At 52.3% G+C, this 20,628-nt stretch overlaps 2 protein-coding genes across 13 annotated transcripts in view; one reads left to right on the top strand and one right to left on the bottom strand.

Moving 5' to 3' along the window:
- The first annotated feature begins 250 nt into the window (after window positions 1-250).
- Window positions 251-7,369, top strand: LOC129462827 (keratin, type I cytoskeletal 17-like). Of its 3 annotated transcripts, none has more exons than XM_063617787.1 (7): window positions 251-515; window positions 1,501-2,213; window positions 3,241-3,323; window positions 3,744-3,900; window positions 4,508-4,669; window positions 5,173-5,298; window positions 5,385-7,369. In XM_063617787.1, exons 2-7 carry the CDS (start codon window positions 1,608-1,610, stop codon window positions 5,607-5,609), a joined length of 1,359 nt encoding a protein of 452 aa, XP_063473857.1. In that variant the 5' UTR covers window positions 251-515; window positions 1,501-1,607; the 3' UTR covers window positions 5,610-7,369. The 3 variants fall into 3 exon arrangements, with proteins under 3 accessions (XP_063473857.1, XP_055099207.1, XP_055099206.1); XM_055243232.2 differs by having other exon boundaries at window positions 5,389-5,553; XM_055243231.2 differs by lacking the exon at window positions 251-515 and having other exon boundaries at window positions 1,447-2,213.
- Window positions 7,370-14,479: 7,110 nt separating this feature from the next.
- Window positions 14,480-20,628, bottom strand: part of SPECC1 (sperm antigen with calponin homology and coiled-coil domains 1) — a 304,891-nt gene continuing 298,742 nt past the window's right edge. For all 10 annotated transcript variants that reach the window (XM_055243198.2, XM_063617724.1, XM_063617723.1 and 7 more), the window contains one exon: window positions 14,480-19,486. In XM_055243198.2, coding sequence (XP_055099173.1) covers window positions 19,397-19,486 — 90 coding nt within the window. In that variant the 3' untranslated portion in view covers window positions 14,480-19,396. The remainder of the gene's footprint in view (window positions 19,487-20,628) is intronic.

Here is a 20,628-nt window from a genome sequence, read left to right on the forward strand (position 1 = left end):
TCCATGACGACCACACCACAGAGCAGCACGCGAACCCAGCCTCCACGAAGAGAAAATGGCGGAATGGGCCTTCGCCTCCCTTTTATAGGGCTGTACTCAACCGCTATATCTTGGAAGCTTGGTTCTGATTGGGTGAGAAGGAACTTTTTTCGACAACTCTTATTGGATAATAGTCTCCATCTCTGACTGGATAATCTTTACTAATCAGAGTTGGAGACTTATCCAATCTGTGTTGGAGTGCAGAGTCTGCTCTCATCCTATCAGAAAGAGGCTTCCAGGATATGTCCTTTGAATACAGACATTATAAAAGGGAGGCAAAGCTCTGCACCTGCCGTGGAGGTTGGGCTCATGTGCTCCTCTGCATTGGAGTTAGCCAAGGAGCGTGTGCAGAACACTTGCCTCGTAGGCCAGCCGTAGAGAAGGATGTTCCAGGTGCAGGCGAAGTTTTGTTCATGTGTTCCTGGAGGATTTTTCCCGTGGCAAGCGCTTCTCCATCCTCCAGCATCTCAGGCCTGGTGAGTCTGGATGTGACCGCTTCCTATGGGGGCCCCAGGCACAGAAAGATGCAAAGGAGGGTGGATGGAAGGGGAACGTGGGCAGGGCCCAGAGAGCATCAAGTTGCCCATTTCACCAGGCACCCCTGCTCCAGTGCAAGACAGAGGCCAGCCAGGGACCCAGGGCCAGGCTTGGGGTCGTGGGCAGGGCAGGGTGGGGCTGTGGGTTGGGGCACATGGCCCACCCGAGGAGCCACATCTTGGGGAGCCTGGAGTGGGGAGGGGACTGGCTGGGGTCTCTGTAAGAGCCTCATCTTGGGCAATGTCCTTTAGGTTTCCTGTGGGCTGAGACCTGAGATAAATGCCCCTCACCTGACCCTGAGGTCTCTTGGGGTACGGAAGGGTGAGAGGAGTGGAAGGGGGCATCCGCCTCTCAGTTGGTTTAGATCCTCTCTTAGCACAGCCCACCATTTCCCCATCCTATAGCTGAGCCCCTGTTTGCCCACCCCAGCCTGGAGTGTAAACCTGGGGAAAGGTTTATACGAGGAGACTGGGTTAGCAAGGGCTTCTAGGGATGCGGCACGGTCAGAAGCTGACTGGATGGAACTGTAGCCCCTAGAGTGCATTCCTGGGTGTCCGGCTCTGCAGAAGGGGCCAGTGTGGACACTGCACCCCTCTGGAGCCCCAATTTCTTCATCTGCCATGTGGGTTGGCCTCCAAGGCTTGATGGCATTTCTGTGCTGTGAGGTGGGCCTGGTGGGTTTGGGCTCAGTTTCCAAGGCAGGATAGGCTCTCGGTCCCCTCTTTCTCTTCAGCACCCAGCCCCGGGCCAGCACCGTGGGTGGAGAAGTGTGGGGTGAAAGACAGCGACTTCGGAGGGGGGGGTCACCTGACACTGCAACCCATTTCCCTACCAGACAGGGTTGAGGCGGGCCGGGCTGGGGTGGTGGCTGCCTGGAGGGCCTGGGGATGGTGCAGTCCTGCCTTCTTCTCTTCTCCGTATTAGGTCATGGGAAATCATAGCTGGAAGGCCCGCCCCAATCACAGGTGACAGCCTGAGAGCAGTGGCACGCACACACACACACAAGGCACCCAGCACGAGGATCTGGAGAAATGAGGCAAATTCCTGATGATGGGTGGGGAGGGGGTCCCCAGCCACCTGGGAGCTGGCAGGTGGCCCATGGTGATGAAAGCCCAGGGAAGCATGTGAACCCCGGCAGCCCTACACAACTTGGGGCCCCTCTCCTCTCCAGCCCTTCTCCTGTGTGCCTGCCTCCTGCCGCCACCACCATGACCACCACCATCGGCCAGTTCACCTCCTCCAGCTCCATCAAGGGCTCCTCTGGCCTGGGGGGCGGCTCGTCCCGCACCTCCTGCCGGCTGTCTGGCTGCCTGGGTGCCGGCTCCTGCAGGCTGGGATCTGCTGGCGGCCTGGGCAGCGCCCTCGGGGGTAGCAGCTATTCCAGCTGCTACAGCTTTGGCTCTGGCGGTGGCTATGGCAGCAGCTTTGGGGGTATTGATGGGCTGCTGGCCGGAGGTGAGAAGGCCACCATGCAGAACCTCAGTGACCGCCTGGCCTCCTACCTGGACAAGGTGTGCGCCCTGGAGGAGGCCAACCCTGAGCTGGAGGTGAAGATCCGTGACTGGTACCAGAGGCAGGCCCCGGGGCCTGCCCGTGACTACAGCCAGTACTACAAGACAATGGAGCTGCAGAACGAGGTAGGGCCTGCTGGTGGGAGGGGTCTCTGGGGGCGCATGACTTCTTCCCCCCAACTCCTGCCTCGGCCGTAGGGTCTCAGGGAGCCAAGAGTGGTTTGGCTGTGGCTTAGCTTCTGGGAACCTGCCTTGGGGCCCCTGTGTGGCCCACATCCCCCTTTTCTGGGGGCAGCAGGCTGAGTCAGGAACAAACAGGCCTCGTGGAGCCCCTTGGAACCTCAGTTTCTCCCTCGTGGAGCTCCTCCACCTGGAGAGGTTGTAGGATGAGGCAGAAGGATGCAGATGGAGGGCTGCACCTGTGGGCCGCTGGATGCGTGGTGTCTTGCTCCTTTGGAGCAGGGGTCAGCAGGAGGGGGTTTTGGGAGATGTGGAGTGGGGGTGTCTGAGTGAGCTCCCCATAGCACCTGCTTTGAGGGGAGGCAGAAGGGAGGGGGCGGGACCTCAGGGTGGGGAAGGCCTCTGATGTCCCTTATTTGGGGATTTTTCTGGCTTCTCCTTTCCTCCCGCTGTCCCTTAAGACGGGCTCAGCAAACCCCAGGGGTCAGGGCTGCTGGCTGGAGCCCAGGGTTATGGATTAGGAGGGGTCCTGACTTGTGATTTGGAACCACTCTTTGGTCAGGGCTCCTTTAGCCTCCTTTTGGGGGAGCCTGTCAGGGGCACCCTCTAGCTGACTGTAAAAGGAGGGGGTTGCCCACATCCCCTCCCTTGTTCTAGAATTCTGGGACAGCTTCTGCCCTGGGGACATTTTCCCTTTCTTTTCTGGTTGCCTCATACTCCCAGCCAGCTGTCTCTTCTCCTTTAAGGCTGAGTCTGGCATAGGGGTCTGGTGGGGTACTGAGTAGCGGGGGAAGAAGAGGCACCTTTCAGCCCTTCAGACTCCTGCTTGCCCCTCCTCTGCCAATAATACAGCACGGGGCAAGGGAGGGGCTGGGTGGGAAGAGAGGCCCCCAGGCAGGAAGATCTGCTCAGAACCCTGGTGTGGGCTCAGCCACCCCCATCCAGTGACCTGACTACTCTCCCATCTCCTCAGATCCTCACAGCCACCGTGGACAATGCCAACATCCTGCTACAGATTGACAATGCCCATCTGGCTGCTGCTGACTTCCGCACCAAGTGAGTCCTAGCTGTGGGCTTGGGCAGCCTTGGGCCAGCTGGGGGAGGATCTCAGGGTACCCCTCCTGACCCCAGGACTCCTTGGTTGCTTGTGGCAAGGCCCAGGAGCTCTGGGTGGGGCAGTCCTAGGAGCCCCACTCCTTAGTCCGGGATGTAGTGAAGGCAGCCAGTTCTGAAGGTTGCTGAGCTTAGGCGGGGAATAGAAGAGAGGGAGGGGAGGCAGGAGGCAGACAGAAGTAAGGAAGCTGGTGGGCATGGGATCTGGCCTTGTGATGGTCCCAGGGCCCCAAGGCTGGAATTTGTGTCCACTGGACCCTCTCATCAGCCCTTCCAACCCCTTAGAGTCCTGGCAAAATGAAGGCAGGTGAGCAGCCAGGACCTGGACCAGGCCTGGGCTGAAGTCCCTGATTCCCACGGCAGGTTTGAGACAGAGCAGGCCCTGCGCCTGAGTGTGGAGGCCGACATCAGTGGCCTGCACAGGGTGCTGGATGAGCTGACCCTGGCCAGAGCCGACCTGGAGATGCACATTGAGAACCTCAAGGAGGAGCTGGCCTACCTGAAGAAGAACCACGAGGAGGTGAGGTGGCTGGGGCAGAAGGTGAAACATGCTGAGGAGTGGGTGGCAGAGCCCTGGGGCTGGGCCATGGCTGAGGCCCTGGGAGAGAGCAGAGCAGGCGCACTGGGATTAGTCACCTTAGAGGGCTTCCCTGTCTGCAGAGCCCTGATCCTTGGGGTCCAGCGTGCAGGGCAGACTCCTCTTTGTACCACACTGCTTCTCTGTAACCAAGGAACCTCCCAGGGGCCCACAGAGGCTCCCTCTACCTGCCCTGGCCTCCCTCACGAGGGCGGGGGATAAGTAAGGAAGTCTCCTTCTTGTCCCATTTCGCACTCTCAAAGCTGAACATCTACACAGAAGCTTGGAAATTAGAGGGGAAATTGTTGGGGCATAGGCCTAATAATTAGATTCTATTTTGGAGAGTCCTTGGTCTAATGGGGGAGATAGAGTCTGATGGTGGAGGCAATACTGAGCAGATGAATAAAAATCATTTAGAGGGTCAGATAGAGCAGAGGGAGAACAAAGGATGGGTCCTTGTGGGGAGTGGGGTCTCCTCATGGGGGAAGGCTTGGGAGCGAGAGGTCAGGATGGGTCCAGATGCGCACATCCACATCCCCTTTTTCCATAGGAGATGAACTCCTTGCGAGGCCAGGTGGGCGGTGAGATCAATGTGGAGATGGACGCTGCCCCAGGCGTGGACCTGAGCCGCATCCTGAACGAGATGCGTGATCAGTATGAGGAGATGGCAGAGAAGAAACGCAAGGATGCCGAGGATTGGTTCTTCAGCAAGGTGGGGGCTGCTGCAGGCCAGAGATCTCTCTTAGGGGCTGGGGCTCAGGGGCCTTAGCACTGACAGTAAGCCCACAGCCAGGTGTCTTGGAGGTGCCCCCTCCTCAGCAAGCTGCATGGACCCCAGGGTCACCCGCTGCATCAACAGACCTGGAGCTGAGCTCAAGCTGGGATCTGGGGGGTGGGTAGGGAGGTAGGGAGACCCCACAGAATAAAGGCAAAGGGTAAAGACCTTGGGAGTCCCCACCTCTCTCTCAAGAAGTCAGGAACTAGCACCAAGAGCCAGGCTACATGTTCTGGCTGGTTCTCAAGTTTCCGGTCTGTGCCTCCCACATGCAGGGATTAACCATAAAAAGTTAACATTTCAAATGGGATGTTTCTGGGCTTTGGGACGTGGGGAGCTGGTGAGAAGGCACCACTCTCTCCACAGTTAGATTTGGGAGGAGGCCTGACTTGGGAGAGGGATCCAGGCTCACACCACCCTGTCCTGTGTCCTGTCTGCAGACAAAGGAGCTGAACTGCAAGGTGGCTACCAACAGCGAGCTGGTGCAGAGCGTCAAGAGCGAGATTTTGGAGCTCCGGCGCACCATGCAGGCCTTGGAGATCGAGCTGCAGTCCCAGCTCAGCATGGTAGGAACAGTCCTGTGCATGGGGGTGGGCCCAGAAGAGGACACTGACAACCCTCACTGACCCCTGGTCTTCCTGCCGTCCTGCAGAAAGCATCCCTGGAGGGCAACCTGGTGGAGACAGGGAACCGCTACTGCATGCAGCTGTCCCAGATCCAGGGGCTGATCGGCAGCGTGGAGGAGCAGCTGGCCCAGCTTCGCTGCGAGATGGAGCAGCAGCACCAGGAGTACAAGATCCTCCTGGACGTGAATACGCGGCTGGAGCAGGAGATCGCCCCCTACCGCCACCTGCTGGAGGGCGAGGATGCCTGGTGAGTGGCGGGAGCCTGGGGTCAGGACTGGGGGCCTCTTGGCAGGGGTGGGGCTCTCAGACTCACATCTAATTTCCTCTCTGTTTTATTTTTTGTTTTTTTTTTGTTGTTGTTGTTTGAGACGGAGTCTCTGTCGCCCAGGCTATAGTGCAGTGCTGCGATCTCGGCTCACTGCGAGCTCCGCCTCCCGGGTTCACGCCATTCTCCTGCCTCAGCCTCCCGAGTAGCTGGGACTACAGGCGTCCGCCACCGTGCCCGGCTAATTTTTTGTATTTTTAGTAGAGACAGGGTTTCATTTCACCATGTTAGCCAGGATGGTCTGGATCTCCTGACCTCGTGATCCGCCCGCCTCAGCCTCCCAAAGTGCTGGGATTACAGGCATGAGCCACCGCGCCTGGCCCACTGCTGCATTTTCTAGCAGCCGAGCTATAGTTCATTTCTGTGAGCTCCTGAGACACCTTAGCTTGTCTCAGCCCGCTGGATCGTTTCTCTAATCCCTGCCCCGCTCAGGTCACCTGCTGCTGCCCTAAGCAGAGCCCACATGCGCCCCCTAGTGGTGGGAAACCAAACGATTCCGCAGATCCTGTTTGTTGAGGGAGGAGGTGAAACGGGATGCCCACGGGCGACCAAGCCTTCCTGAATTTTGTGAATTCTGATTCACATCTACTTTGGAGAGACTCTCTGGCATCATCTCATGATGGGAACCCTAGTGCTGGTCACCCACTCAGTTATTATAATTAATTTTGCGTTCATAATATATTTAACTGGTTCAAAAATCAAAACCATATAAATAGGATACAGTGGGGCCGGGCACAGTGGCTCACACCTGTAATCCTAGCACCTTGGAAGGCTGAGACGGGCAGATTGCTTGAGCTCAGGAGTTCGAGACCAGCCTGGGCAACATGGTGAAACCTTGTCTCTACTAAAAATTTTTAAAAATTAGCCAGGCATGGTAGTGCACGCCTGCAGTCCTAGCTACTCGGCAGGCTGAGGTAGGAGGATCACTTGAGTCTGGGAGGCAGAGGTTACAGTGAGCAGAGATCATTCGCGCTGCACTCCAGCCGGGGTGACAGAGTGAGACTCCGTCTTTAAAAAAAAAAAAGTGTGCAGTGAAAAGTTTCACTCCTTTCTCTGCTCTTATTCACCCACTTCCTATGTACAAGTCTCACACAGGGAACCACTTTTGTTTCCATGCATCCCTCTAGAGGCTTTCTTTTGTTGGTTTTTTGTCTGTTTGGTTTTTTGTTTTTTGAGACAGGGTTTCATTCTTTCACCCAGGCTGGAGTGCAGTGGTGCAATCTCAGATCACTGCAACCTCCGTGTGCTGGGCTCAAGCAATCCTCCCACCTCCGCCTCTTGAGTAGCTAGGATACAGGCTCATGTCACTACACCCAGCTAATTTTTGAAATTTTTGTAGAGATGGGGTCTCCCTATGTTGCCTAGGCTGGTGTCAAACTTCTTGGCTCAAGTGATCTTCCCACCTTGGCCTCCCAAAGTGTTGGGATTATAGATGTGAGCCACTGCACCTGGCCTAGAGTTTTTTGTTTGTTTGTTTTTTAGTAGAGACTGGGTTTCACTATGTTACCCAGGATGGTCTCCATCTCCTGACCTCGTGATCCACCTGCCTTGGCCTCCCAAAGTACTAGGATTACAGGCGTGAGCCACCGCACCCAGTCAAGTTTTTTGTACTAATAAAAAAGATTGTATTCTTTGTTCACACCTCCGTTTTTGTAATTAAAAGGTGTCATGCAATTATACCATTCTGCATCTTGCTATTGGTGAGCTTTCCATTATTCATTCCTAGAGAGCATCTTCATTCTTTTTCAGAGTTGCACGATATTCTGCTAGAGATGTACCATATTTGCTTAACCTGTCCCCTATTGATGGGCATGTGGATGGCTTCCAGTCTTTTGCTGTTATAACTAAATAATCACGCAGTTATATCTGTAGGACGCATTCTCAGAAGAGGGGTTACTGGATCAGAGGTTATTTGTAACATTAATGGAGAGTGCCATATTGCGTCTATACGGGTTGTAGCATCTCGCCTGCCCACCAGCAATATACGAATGGATTCAGCAGCTCCCCACGTCCCTTCCATCTCTGTCTTCCTGGCGTCTCCTCTACTCTAAATTGGGCCTCTTGGAATGGTGGAATCGGGGTGTAAGGGTTGTGGGCTGGGGCCCCATATCTTAGAATGGTGAGATCAGGGTGTAAGGGTTGTGGGCTGGGGCCCCATATCTTAGAATGGTGAGATCGGGGTGTAAGGGTCGTGGGCAGGGGCTCCATATCTTAGAATGGTGAGATCGGGGTATAAGCGTTGGGGACAGGGGCCCCATATCTTAGAATGGTGAGATCGGGGTGTAAGGGTTGGGAGAAGGGGCCCCATATCTTAGAATGGCGAGATCAGGGTGTAAGGGTTGGGGTGCCCATAGGATTCCATCAGCATTTGTGGTCTCCAGCCGCATGTAGCATTTGTTAAGCTGCATAACTTGATGGCTTTGGGGTCACACCAGGGGCTGGTGAAGGGAGCCCCAGGGCTAGTCTGAGTCTGTAGTTCCTGGCCTTTCCCTGGTAAGATGGCTCCAGACCTTTGTAGGGGTGTCCAACAGTGTGCTGGAGTTAAATGCAGTTATGCTCCTGCCCACTCAGAGTTGCAGTTCCTTGAGCCTTGCTGTCAGCAGGATGGGATGGGCTGACAGGGTAGAGAATGTACCTGGGCTCAGCTGGCCCAGACTCCAAAGGCCACCAGAAAACCAGGGAGGCAAATGCCCATCATTCAACGAGTGGATAAAGAAACTGATATATACATACAGTGGAATACTACTCAGCCATAAAAAGGAATACATTCATGGCATTCACAGCAACCTGGATGGGATTGGAAACTATTATTTATTTTATTTTATTTTATATTTTATTTTATTTTATATTTATTTTATATTTTATTTTATTTTATTTTATTGAGATGGAGTTTTTGCTCGTCACCCAGGCTGGAGTGCAATGGCGCGATCTCAACTCACTGCAACCTCTGCTTCCCAGGTTCAAGCAATTCTTCTGCCTCAGCCTCCCGAGTAGCTGGGACTACAGGTGCCCACCACCACACCCGGCTGATTTTTGTATTTTTAGCAGAGACAGAGTTTCACCATATTGGCCAGGCTGGTCTCACACTCCTGACCTCAGGTGATCCGCCCACCTTGGCCTCCCAAAGTGCTGGGATTACAGGCGTGAGCCACCGCGCCTGGCCACTAAAGTCATGTTTCTCTCTTCTCCATTTTGATTCATTTGCCCAAACCTTTCCATGCCAACCAGTGTTGGTTTTTATTAATTAGTTCACATTTTTTCTCATATGAAATGAGCCAAATGATGTCAGGGTTGTCATCTTGTGGTGCGCCCAGGGTGGCCGTAGGTGGTGCTGGGACCCACTGGATTAGGGGTCCTGAAGCCTTCACAGGTGGGAGCCCAGGGCCCGGACAGCTCAGTCAGCAGGCAGGTGGGTTCAGCTAACCTGGTGCTTTAGCCCTACAAGTATCTCCTGCCACCACCCTCCACCCTGGGAGGTGGGGTCATAGTGGGGGCCTGGGGAAGGAAGGAGTAAGGGGAAGTAAGGCCCTGGGGTTCTGCTTGGTGCTCTGGGCCTCCAGTCAGGACGGGGGATAAGCTTGGGCCGTCATGTGGACTCTCCCTGGAGAAGGGTCCTTCAGTGTCCCGACTCGGTCTGTCTGTGAGACATGTCCCCAGGGAAGGAGGACACTGTTGCTGCCGGCTTTGCAGGCAGTTCTGAGTGTGGTATTCACTAGATACGGGATGGTGTGTGTTTATGTCTCCATGTATGTTTCGATTAGTGACAATGCCTGGGTTTCTGCTCGACTCAGAAGTCTCAGAGCCGGGCTCAGTGGCTCATGCCTGTAATGCCAGTGCTTTGGAAGGCTGAGGTGGGAGGATCACTTGAGCCCAGGTGTTGGAGACCAGCCTAGGTGACATAGTGAGACCCCAGTCGCTACAAAAAATTTTTAAAAATTAGCCAAGCTTAGTGACCCAAGCCTGTAGTCCCAGCTGCTTGAGAGGCTGAGGTGGGAGGATGGCTTGAACCCAGGAGGCTGAGACTGCAGTGAGCTGTGGTTGCACCGTTGCACGCCAGCCTAGCCAATAGAGTGAGACCCGGTCTCAAAAAAAAACAGCTTCTTAATCTTTTTTGGGTCAGAAGCTGAGAACCATATACCCACTATCCAGGAAAAAAAGCACTCTCCTGATCATTCTAGAGCACATCAACAATTTGCGTTTCAAATTATTCCCAATTTCAGGGAGGGGCTCTTTTTTGTTGTTTTAGTTTGTTTATTTTTGAGATGGAGTCTCATTCTGTCACTCAGGCTGGAGTGCAGTGGCACGATCTCAGCTCACTGCAACCTCTGCCTCCCAGGTTCAAGCGATTCTCTTGCTTCAGCCTCCTGGGTAGCTGGGACTACAGGCTCCCGCCACCATGCCTGGATAATTTTTTGTATTTTTAGTAGAGACAGGGTTTCACCGTGTTAGCCAGGATGGTCTCGATCTCCTGATCTCGTGATCCGCCCGCCTCGGCCTCCCAAAGTGCTAGGATTTCAGGCGTGAGCCACCACGCCTGGCCCCATGGAGGGAGTTTTTGGAGCCCCAGAAGCCCATCCATAAAGTCCTCTCGGGTCATAGTTCTCAAGTAGTAGTGTTATTATTTTGCCTGCACACTGCACGCGATAACATATTCATCACACGTGCACACTCTTGGTGGAGGACACCTTGTGGGCATGGCATAGGACAAGTGCAGTGTGAACAGTTACTGGCCGGGAGCCCACAGAGCTGAGTCAGTAATGCCTGGCCTAATGGCCTAACCGGTCTTAGTTTGGAAAGTCGATGCATGAGAGAGATTTCTCCTTCCCCAGACACTGCCTGGCACCTTGCCTGGGTTGCACAGAAGGAAATTAGGGACCGTGGGGTAAAGGGGGGACTGAGCGTGATGCCTGGCTTCTCTCAGTATTCCTTAGTTGTGGTAATTGCTTAGGAATACCTCCTCTCACCCGAAAGAACCCCATGGCTGTGCTCAGAGGCTGGCCAGGAAGGCAGGCGAGACCACCCCGATGGGAGTGCTGGGGTCAGCCACTCGCCAGTTCCCACTGGCCTGGCTGCATTTGCGGTCACCTAGGGAAGGTGGGGAAGTGAATGACTCATTATCCCAGCAATTAGTCACACCACTGAGGCATATGATCCGTGCAGGACGTGTGCCACCTGCTGCCCCTCTGCCCTGTTCAGTGCTGCTTCTCTCCCCACTCTGAATGGGAAGTGCAACCCCAGGAAATGATCACCCCCTTTCCACAGGCACAGACTTGTAGCTGCAGCAGCCCAGAACCAAGAGACTGGGACAAAAGAGTCATTCGCCTGTTTATCCCAGGGCCACCACACAAGACCTCCAGGGACCAGGGGGACTGATCATGGAGAGGAGCATGTGGACACTTAAGCCAAAGATTTCCCCATGTGGGCCGGGCGCGGTGCCTCACACCTGTAATCCCAGCACTTTGAGAGGCCGAGGCGGGCGGATCACTTGAGGGAAGGAGTTCAAGACCAGCCTGGCCAACATGGTGAAACCCCGTCTCTACTAAAAATAGAAAAATTAGCCGGGCGTGGTGGTGCACACTTGTAATCCCAGCTACTCGGGAGGCTGAGGCAGGAGAATCACTTGAACCCAGGAGGCGAAGGTTGCAGTGAGCTCAGATCACGCCACTGCACTTCAGACTGGGTGACAGAGTGAGACTGTCTCAAAACAAAACAAGATTTCCCCCTGTGCCCCATAGAGACACGATAGGTGCACATACATCTGTCAGGCTGCACATGTGTGTAAATGTACAGACACACTGTGAAGAAAGGGCTGTGCCTTAACACAAAACCCTCCAAGGCCTGAGCAGTGAAGAGCTCCAGCAGGTGGCCCTCAGGGGGAGGAGGGGTCCTGCCTGTTTCCCCAGCCCTGGGATGCTCTCGCTGAGCTGGCTGCCCTCCAGATTGGCCCCCAGGACTCTCTACCTTCTTGACTTCAGTCCAAGAGAGGAACAAACAAAATTCCTTCATAGACCGGTGGTGACTGCTAGTCAGTAACTAAAAACAAAGGCAAAATACAGGTGAGAAATCCTATTTTCAGTAATTATTTCCTAACTCCAGGTTTCATATTCTAACAGTACTAGTCAAAATAAACTTGACGGAGGCTGGGCACGGTGGCTCAGGCTTGTAATCCCAGCACCTTGAGAGGCCGAGGCAAGCAGATGGCTTGAGCCCAGGAGTTCAGGACCAGCCTGGGAAATAGGGCGAAATCCTGCCTCTACAAAAAATATACATAAAAAATTAGCCGGGCATGGTGGTGTGTGCCTGTAGTCTCAGCTACTTGGGAGGCTGAGGTGGGAGAATCACCTGTACCACAGAGGTCGGGGCTGTATGAGCTGAGATTCCACCATTGCACTCCAGCCTGGGCATCAGACTGGGTCCCTGTCTCAAAAAAAAAATAAAAAAAATTTGACGGACCTCAATTTCCCCGTCTCCACCCACTTCTGGGGCAGCCTTGGATCCGCTCTCCAGTGCACCCTCTTCCTGTCCCTGTCGGGGAGAGGTCCTGCTGAAACCCAGCTCTTAGAGGCCAGCTGTAGAACTGTATCTGAACAAACAGGGTGAGGAGTCAGGAACTGACCTAGACCCCGCGCCTCCTGACAGCCAGACCCCGCATGGGCGATTTCACATCCTCCGTCTCATGCGACTTCTCACGCTAGCCCTCTTCCCATTTCACAGAGGATACAACTGAGTCTCAGAGCAAGTGACCGTGCCAAGCTCAGACCTCGCTCTGTCTGTCTCCAGCACAACTCACTGTTTCCAGTCCATGTGGAAAAACTTCCTCCTCCTCCCCGCAGTGTCCCTGCCCCCAGCCAGACACACCTGGACGTGGCGAAAGGGGCTCGGGCCAAGGTTTGGAGCCCTGGGTCCTCGTCCTGGTGGCTCTGCCACTTTGTGACTGTGATCGAGTTTCTTCCCCTTTGGGCCTTTCCTTCCTCACCTGTAAAGCAGTTAGCTTGGCCCAATCATGTAGAAGCTCCTCCGCCCCACACACAGACACACTCCTGTTTTTAGAGTCTGTCTGGGCACAGGGCAGCTCCCTACCGTCTCCTACCAAGCCCTTCTTTTCTTCCTGCAGGGTCTGTCTGTGGAAAGTCCAGAGACTAAGCCTAACCCTAAACCATGAATGAATGGAGGGAAGCCCTTCTAGCATGGGAAAGAGAAATCTCTCCCTCAGCTGCTGGGCTCATCAGTCCAGTGGCCACTGTCGGGTCCGAGCTCTGCAGTGACTTCATCAATATTTTAGCTCCTGCAGAGCCCTGTTCCTTTGCAACCGCATCCTCCGTGCCCTCCAGAAAGGCTCCGGAGTCGGGTGCTCCTCACATCCCCGTCCTGTGGGTGCTGTGCCTTGCTGTCAGGTTTGGAGCCACTCATGCCACCCTGAGCGGAGAGCTTTGGTCCTCATGACCCCCAGGGGTGAGGCTGCATGCAGGAGGCGTGTGCGCATCAGGCGAGGGCGAGGGAGAGGGACAGCTTGACATGTCAAAGCTCTTCGCTTGAGGTCAGGAGTTCCAGGCCAGCCTGGCCAACATGGTGAAACCCTGTCTCTACTAAAAATACAAAAATTAGCTGGGTGTGGTGGCACGCGCCTGTAGTCCCAGCTACTCGGGAGGCTGAGACAGGTGAATCACTTGAACCCGGGAGGCAGAGGTTTTCAGAGGTTTGCAGTGAGCCGAGATCGCGCCACCGAACTCCAGCCTGGGCGACAGAGCAAGACTCTGTCAAAAAAAAAAAAAGAGAGATAAAGAAAAAGAAAAGTGACAAAGGAGAATCTAGAGAGCACTCAAGTACTAATTCTTGAGGACAATTAAGACAGATCGCATTACAAAAAACAGATTTTGTCACTGAAGCCTCAGGGCTTCAGCCTAGATCCTGCGCTGCTCAGAAGGCCAATCACTGAGATGAGGATTGCCAAGGAAGAAAGCTTTAATCAGGTGCTGCAGCCGTGGAGATGGGAGCTCAGTCTCAAATCCATCTCTCTGACCAACTAAAATTAGGGATTTGTAGTATAGCAAGGAAGAAATGTAACTATGTATAAGAAAACATGAAATAGGGAAGGATCAGGAAGCAATCGTTTAAAAAAGTATCTTCGGCCGGGCTAGGTGGCTGCGGCCTGTAATCCCAGCACTTTGGGAGGCCGAGACGGGCAGATAATGAGATCAAGAGATCGAGACCATCCTGGCCAACATGGTGACCCCCCGCTCTCTACTAAAAACACAAAAATTAGTTGGGTGTGGTGGCACATGTCTGTAGTCCCAGCTACTCGGGAGGCTGAGGCAAAAGAATCACTTGAATCAGGGAGGCGGAGGTTTCAGTGAGCCGAGATCGTGCCACTGCACTCCAGCCTGGCGACAGGGCTAGACTCCGTCTCAAAAAAAAAAAAAAAAGTATCTTCACCTTTCCTCCTCAATCTTGGCATAATTCCCCCTGCGAGTGGTTTCCGGGGTCTCAGTTGGCATTTAGTCTCACATATGACATTGCACATATCGTGTGCACATCTGCACAGCTCAGCAGCATCCTGGTTAGGCCTTGAAGGGCCTGACATGAGCCTATGGCCTCAGCAAGAAAGCTGCACACGGGAAGCGGAGGAGCCAGCAGGGGCCCAGTCCTCTGCGGAAAATTCCAGGACCACCCGCAAGAGCAGCTGCAGTGGAGATTGTGACCCGACAAGGAATATATGCATGAAGATGCTGGTTTGAAAACCGACTCAGTGTAAGTGTGGCACTTTGAAAAAATATTAATGATGTCACTGAGAAAAAATCAGAAACAAAATATATTTATTAGAAATATTATAGTCATTTATCATACTGTGAATAGTTAAATACATCTAATTCGCATGTCATATCCTAACACTGCTGAGTATAATCTAGTGTGCTCTTTACAGACACGAGGCCACAGATGTATCAACTACATTCAACTAATGTAGTTAAAATTAGTTGTGCTACTCAGGATGCTACAGATTTAGCAAAATTGTAACCTGGATTAGAGGAGTGAAATGCCCCATGAATTGAGGCAACTATTGATATTCAAAATGCTTCTAAAAAGGCTGTGAGGTTATGTCCTTTACTGCATGTCATTGGTAGGTCATCTCAAAATGGCACTCGAGCTTTGGAAGGCTGAGAACTATTGCTAGATTTGGTAGGGGGTCTGTATCTATGGGCCCCAGTCCCCATCTCCACAAGCCGCCCCTCAGTGGGGAAGAGAAGGGGGAGGCTAAGGGAGTCTCCGAAACGTTTGTGGATGGCAGGGAAGAGAACATGGCAGAGATTCCTCACCGCTGGATGGCTTGTCCCCTGGGGATGTGTGTTTTTATCTAACACCCACTGGCATCTACTTGGGTTGGTCTCTACAAAAGCTGTAAAACAACAACTGAATGAAAAAGGAAAATAAAAGACTAATATTTTTGAAATGTGAAGGGGCTAGGACAAGAGAAGTTCCTGAGAATGTTATCCCCACAGGACGGGGGCCACGGGCTACCATCAGACAAGGAAAATTCAATCCATGTTCAGTGCAGAGAACAGTGACTTCTCACCTTGAAAAACTCTCCAACTCTACTGGGGCTTGCATTTTGCAGCTGTCTTTCATGCAAAAATGATACATTAAAAAAAGGATCTTCTGAACAACTGAAGAATTTTAAATGACTACTGGCTGAGGGAAGATGGAAAGAAACGTGGCTCCTGTGGCCTTTGAAAGCCTCAGGACAGAAACTGGGAATGGCACACTCTGCTGAGTATAGAAAAAGTAAGATGCTGACCTTGTTTTCCCAGTTTACCAACTTTCCACCTTCACCGGGTGCTCTGAGCTCTGTTAAAAACAGACCTAAAAACCCTACCCCTTGACCTAGCTGGGTTGGGGACTGCCTCCCCCAGGTCCTGCACCTCCACACGCCAACGGATGGCTTGGGGGAGCCCTACTAGCTGCTGTGCTAGAAGGCCTATTCCTGGACTCCTGAGGCCAGTCACAGTTCCAGGACCCCAGCAAAACCTTCCCTTCCCCAAAACACCACCTGTATTTCTTTTCTTTTTGTGTGTGTGTGACAGGGTCTCACTCTTTTGCCCAGGCCAGAGTGCAGTGGCACAAACACAGCTTACTGCAGCCTCGAACTCCTGGACTCAAGTGATGCTCCCACCTCAGCCTCCCAAGCAGCTGAGATTACAGTTGCCTATCATTGTACCCAGCTAATTAAAAAACAAAATTTTGGGCCAGGCGTGGTGGCCCACCCCTGTAGTCCCAGCACTTTGGGAGGTTGAGGCAGGCTTATCACTTAAGGTCAGGAGTTCAAGACCAGCCTGGCCAACATGGTGAAACTGTTTCTACTAAAAATACAAAAATATGCCAGGCATGGTGGCATGTGCCTATAATCCCAGCTACTCAGGAGGCTGAGGCAGGAGAATCTCTTGAACCTGGGAGGCGGAGGTTGTAATGAGCCAAGATCACACCACTGCAGCCTAGGTGACAGAGAGTGAGACGCTCTCTCAAAAAAAAAAAAAAAAAATTTTTTTTATAGAGTCAGAGGTCTTGCCATGTTGCCCAGGCTGGTCTCAAACTCCTGGGCTCAAGCAATCCTCCCACCTCAGCCTCCCAAAGTGCTTGGATTATAGGCATGAGCCACCATGCCTGACCACCATGTGTATTTCTAGAGGACAGGACATCACATTCCTCTTCTACATGCACACCACTGGCAAAAAAAAAAAAAAAGGTAGTCAGGGAAACTCCTGGAGTTGTAAAAATAAATTGTACATGGCCTTTCATGTTTCTTTCCTTCTTTTTAACCTAAAGAGAGCAGGATACAGAAAAATGGGAGAGTTTGGCCACAGTCATTGGCAACTTGGGCTCCCATTGGAGAGGGGCTGGTATGGCCCCAGCAGGGAGGGAGGGAAACCGCAACACCATTGCTCAGAGCTGGTTCTAGGTGGTTTACACGTAATCACTCAAAATAGAGCCAATCACAGGCCAGGGGTGGTGACTCACCCGAGTGAGCTGAAATCGTGCCACTGGCACTCCAGCCTGGGCAACAGAGCAAGACTCTGTCTCAAAAACACACACACACACACACACACACAAACAGCCGGGCTCAGTGGCTCATGCCCATAATCCCAGCACTTTGGGAGGCCGAGGCAGGCGGATCACCTGATGTCAGGAGTTTGAGACCAGCCGGGCCAACATGGTGAAACCCCCTCTCTACTAAAAATACATTGGCTGGATGTGGTGGTGGGCACCTGTAATCCCAGCTACATGGGAGGCTGAGGCAGGAGAATCGCTTAAACACAGGAGGCGGAGGTTGCAGTGAGCTGAGATGGTGCTATTGCCCTCCAGCCTGGGCAATAAGAATGAAACTCCATCTCAAAATAAGTAAGTAAAAATAAAAATAAAAAACAGAACCAATCACAGAAAGCACCCACTCCCACTCTGGGTATCCCAAGACAGCAACTGCCTCCCCACATAAAACCCTGGAGTAATTCCAGCTTAAATCTAACAACCAACAGCTCAACTCAACTACTTGGGATATTACTTTCCCCCACTTTAATGGTGGGCAAAGTAGAAGTACAGGGTTAATTAAAAAAAAAAAAAAATGCTTCAAACAAGTGCCTGAATCAGCAGATGTAATAACTTTCAGGTTGAATTGGTTCTATGTGTCGAGTTTCATTTAAATACAAAGGCATGGATGATGTAATGACCATCGCCAAACAGCTGCTCAGGAGCTCCTGCGGGCTGCCTGCCTTGTGGCTGCCAGGGAAAGGTGTCCACCCCTCAGTGGTTCTCCAAGCAGCTGTGCTTCAGTCGCCTAAAGAACTTACAAAACATGTAGACTGCATCTCTGGTCCCATTCCAGACATTCTGAAGTTAACCAACTAGGGCAGCCAAGAGTGTTTTCAAAAGGGTCCACTGGAGGTTCTGATGCAGAGCTGGAGGTTCTGATGCAGAGCTGCAGCTGGGATGCACTAACAGGGCTGGGGCGGAGTCCTTATCTCAAGGTGGCTTGAGAATCAGGGATCCGCTGACTCGTGCAGCCCAGCTGCCACCTCTGCAAAGGTCTGGCTTGGAGGAGGGGACTGAGCTCCTACCTCTCCAGGAATGGTCAGGGGCTGGACCTGCCGCCTCTAGAACCTGGCTCTGAACCACTGGCTCAGATCAGCTATCAGAGATGTACTTTGAGTAGTAATGGCAGTCACTGTCATTCTTGGTGACTCACTGGATGATCCTTTGTTGGAAGGGTGCTAACAGGCTATTTGGCACTTAGAACAGCAAGGGATGGGCATTACCCATTTCCCTCAACCACCGTGTGAGCCATGCCCTCACTGTGTAGTGCACACAGATCTGCCCAGAAGAATGCCACAGAGCCACCAGATGGGCACCTGGGCTGGACCGAGCACTTCTGAGGGACTAGGACGGCTCTGGGGAGGGCTCTGCTGCCACTTGAGGTGACCAGTAGGGTGCTGGGGCAACTGCATTCTTCTTTGTTAATTATAAATGTGCCCTCACCGCCCACCCCTAAGGGCTTCTTTTTCCCATGCCTATGAGAGGCCTGGGGAAGCACTAAAGGCCAAATCAGTCCAGAGCCGAAACACTGTTGGGATTTGCTGTCAGCCCAGCATCCCCAGAGGCACCCACCCTCAGCCTGCTCAACCCTGTAAAGCAGACACAGGCCATTCACACGTGACCTCCTGTCAAGTTCTGTGGGGGACAAGCCTGTGTGGATGTGAATGGGAGGGTAAACGAATGGGAGGACAAAGGCGCGGGTGACGAGGACTGCGGTTTCCCGTGTGAAAGCCGCCGGCTGCTCAGGAGCACACAGACTGTGGTGGCAGAGGTGTGGGGCACCTCCCAGGGACTCCAGCAAAGCAGCCAGGGGCTCCCTTGCATTCTCACAGGCTTTCCTTTTGCTACAATGAATCAAATAAGGGATGGTGAGAGCTAAAAGTGAATCAAGTTCCAGGTGTTAACATTGTTACCTAGAACTCCCATCTTTCCCCAAAAGGCTGAGTGCGCACATTTCCAGGTTGCCCTGGAACAAGTGTTTATTTTTTGTGTTTTGTTGGGTTTTTTTGGTGGGGAGAAGGGAGGGTTCACAAGGGCAAAGTTTTGGGTTTTGTTTATCGTTTTTTCGAGACAGGGTCTGGCTCTTTCGCACAGGCTGGAGTGCAGTGGTATGCTCATAGCTCACTGCAACCTCGAACTCCTGGGCTCAAACGATCCTACTGCCTTGGCTTCCTAAAGTGCTGGGATTACAGCCACGAGCTACCAAACCCAGCCAAGGGCAAAGGTTTCATAAAGGCAAAGCCTGGATATTTTTAACAACAGCAACCAAAAGACTGATTTGGAGATGCTCTTTGTCTGAATTTCTGTAGATGATGTGTTCGGCCACCCAACGTAATCAGCAAAACAAGCATGGGTGTGGGGTCTTGGTCTGGAAGGAGGGAGGCTGCCCTCTTTAGAAGCATCCCACAGGAGATCAAAGAGTCCCCAATTTACCATCCAGCTGCATTTGCATTTGAGACAGGTACACGGTGAGATCTACTCTGTTTCTTATTTGGGTGTTGGTCCACTTGGATTGAGCCTGTCTTTGAAGTCTAGGCAGCTGGGTGGTGGGTAGAGCAGGGTCAGTGGACAGTGATCAGGCGCTTCCAAGAAAAGCTGCAGTAGGTGGCAATGGTGGCTGCCCCAGGCCCTCCAGGGTTACGTCTCAAAGTACTTGTAGATTTGGGCGACATACTGCATCACACTCTGCCAGTCGGGCCGGTCCGTGTACAGCATCTCGCTGAGTTCCTGCAGGAGAAGGGAATAGGGGACAGATCACAAGGCAGGACATCACAGACCCCTTCCCCTCAAGGACTTCAATCCAGGTTAGGGCTTACACTGCCTGGAAACCCTCCACTTACACAGAACGTGAAGGCCAGCACAGGTGGTGCTGAAAGCGATGAGTTAAAGGCCTTTTCCTCCCACTTATTCAGAAGATACTGTCCCTTTCCAAAAATGGAAAACATGACCTCCCACTGCTTTTATCTTTTAACCATATGACAGCATTTAAACAAGTTTTAAAAAGCAAAAATCACCCATAATTTCACTATTAAAATGATTTCAAAGTTTCTAAATTACACTTGAATCCACCTCTAATTCCCCAGGCTCCCAGCACACTGCATGTGCTATTACATGGGCTGTGCCATTATGTGGGCTGAGCATTTCACACCCGGGTCCCCGTGCTGCTGTGCCATTGTGTGGGCTGCCATTCTAGTGAATGTGCACTGACCAGGGAAACTGCTGTCCACAAGGGATGTGGCATCCAGTGTACGCTCACCTCGTCACCACCACAGACTTTGCAATCAGCATCTTTGTGCAGTGTTGTTTCCTTCTGTCGAACTAGTCCCTCAAGATAAATTACTAAGAGTGGGATTATCACAAAAGCCTTGAACCAATTTCAAATGCAACCATTTATTTTACCAGCATTAAGTGTTACCATTTAAAGTGTTTTTTTGTTTATTTGTTATTTAATATAGTTTGGTGATTTTTCTGGCTTATTTTTATTTTTACTTTTGCTAACTTGCTGGTTTTTACTGACTGATTTATTTTTGTTCATTTTGCAAGTAAGCTTGTAATGAGCATGCATAAGATCCAGGCCAGAAAGGGAGGGGCAAGAGGGTGGACATCCTGTCAGGCACTCAAAGTTTTCTGAAATTTGTGCCACTAGACATACTTAATAATTAACTTTGGGACCGAATTTGGATTCCTGTGTGGTTAAAAGAGAATAGTAGGAAAGGACCCTGATGTAAAGCCAGAAGCAGAGATGCCATGGAAAAGTAAGGCTGAACTTAGCACATCAGTTCCTGGGCATTGACAGAGCTGGCTGAGGCTGTTAATGAGCCATTCATCCCCTGATTCAAAATCTGAACAGACTTCACTTATTCTGCTCC

Source organism: Symphalangus syndactylus, chromosome 14, assembly GCF_028878055.3.
Source record: "Symphalangus syndactylus isolate Jambi chromosome 14, NHGRI_mSymSyn1-v2.1_pri, whole genome shotgun sequence".
NCBI classification, from domain to species: Eukaryota; Metazoa; Chordata; class Mammalia; order Primates; family Hylobatidae; genus Symphalangus; species Symphalangus syndactylus.

Coding starts and splice junctions, on each gene's coding strand:
- LOC129462827 (XM_063617787.1), top strand. CDS start 1,608: ATGAGGCAAATTCCTGATGATGGGTGGGGAGGGGGTCCCCAGCCACCT. Junction 2,214..3,240: donor CAATGGAGCTGCAGAACGAG/GTAGGGCCTGCT, acceptor CCATCTCCTCAG/ATCCTCACAGCCACCGTGGA. Junction 3,324..3,743: donor GCTGCTGACTTCCGCACCAA/GTGAGTCCTAGC, acceptor TTCCCACGGCAG/GTTTGAGACAGAGCAGGCCC.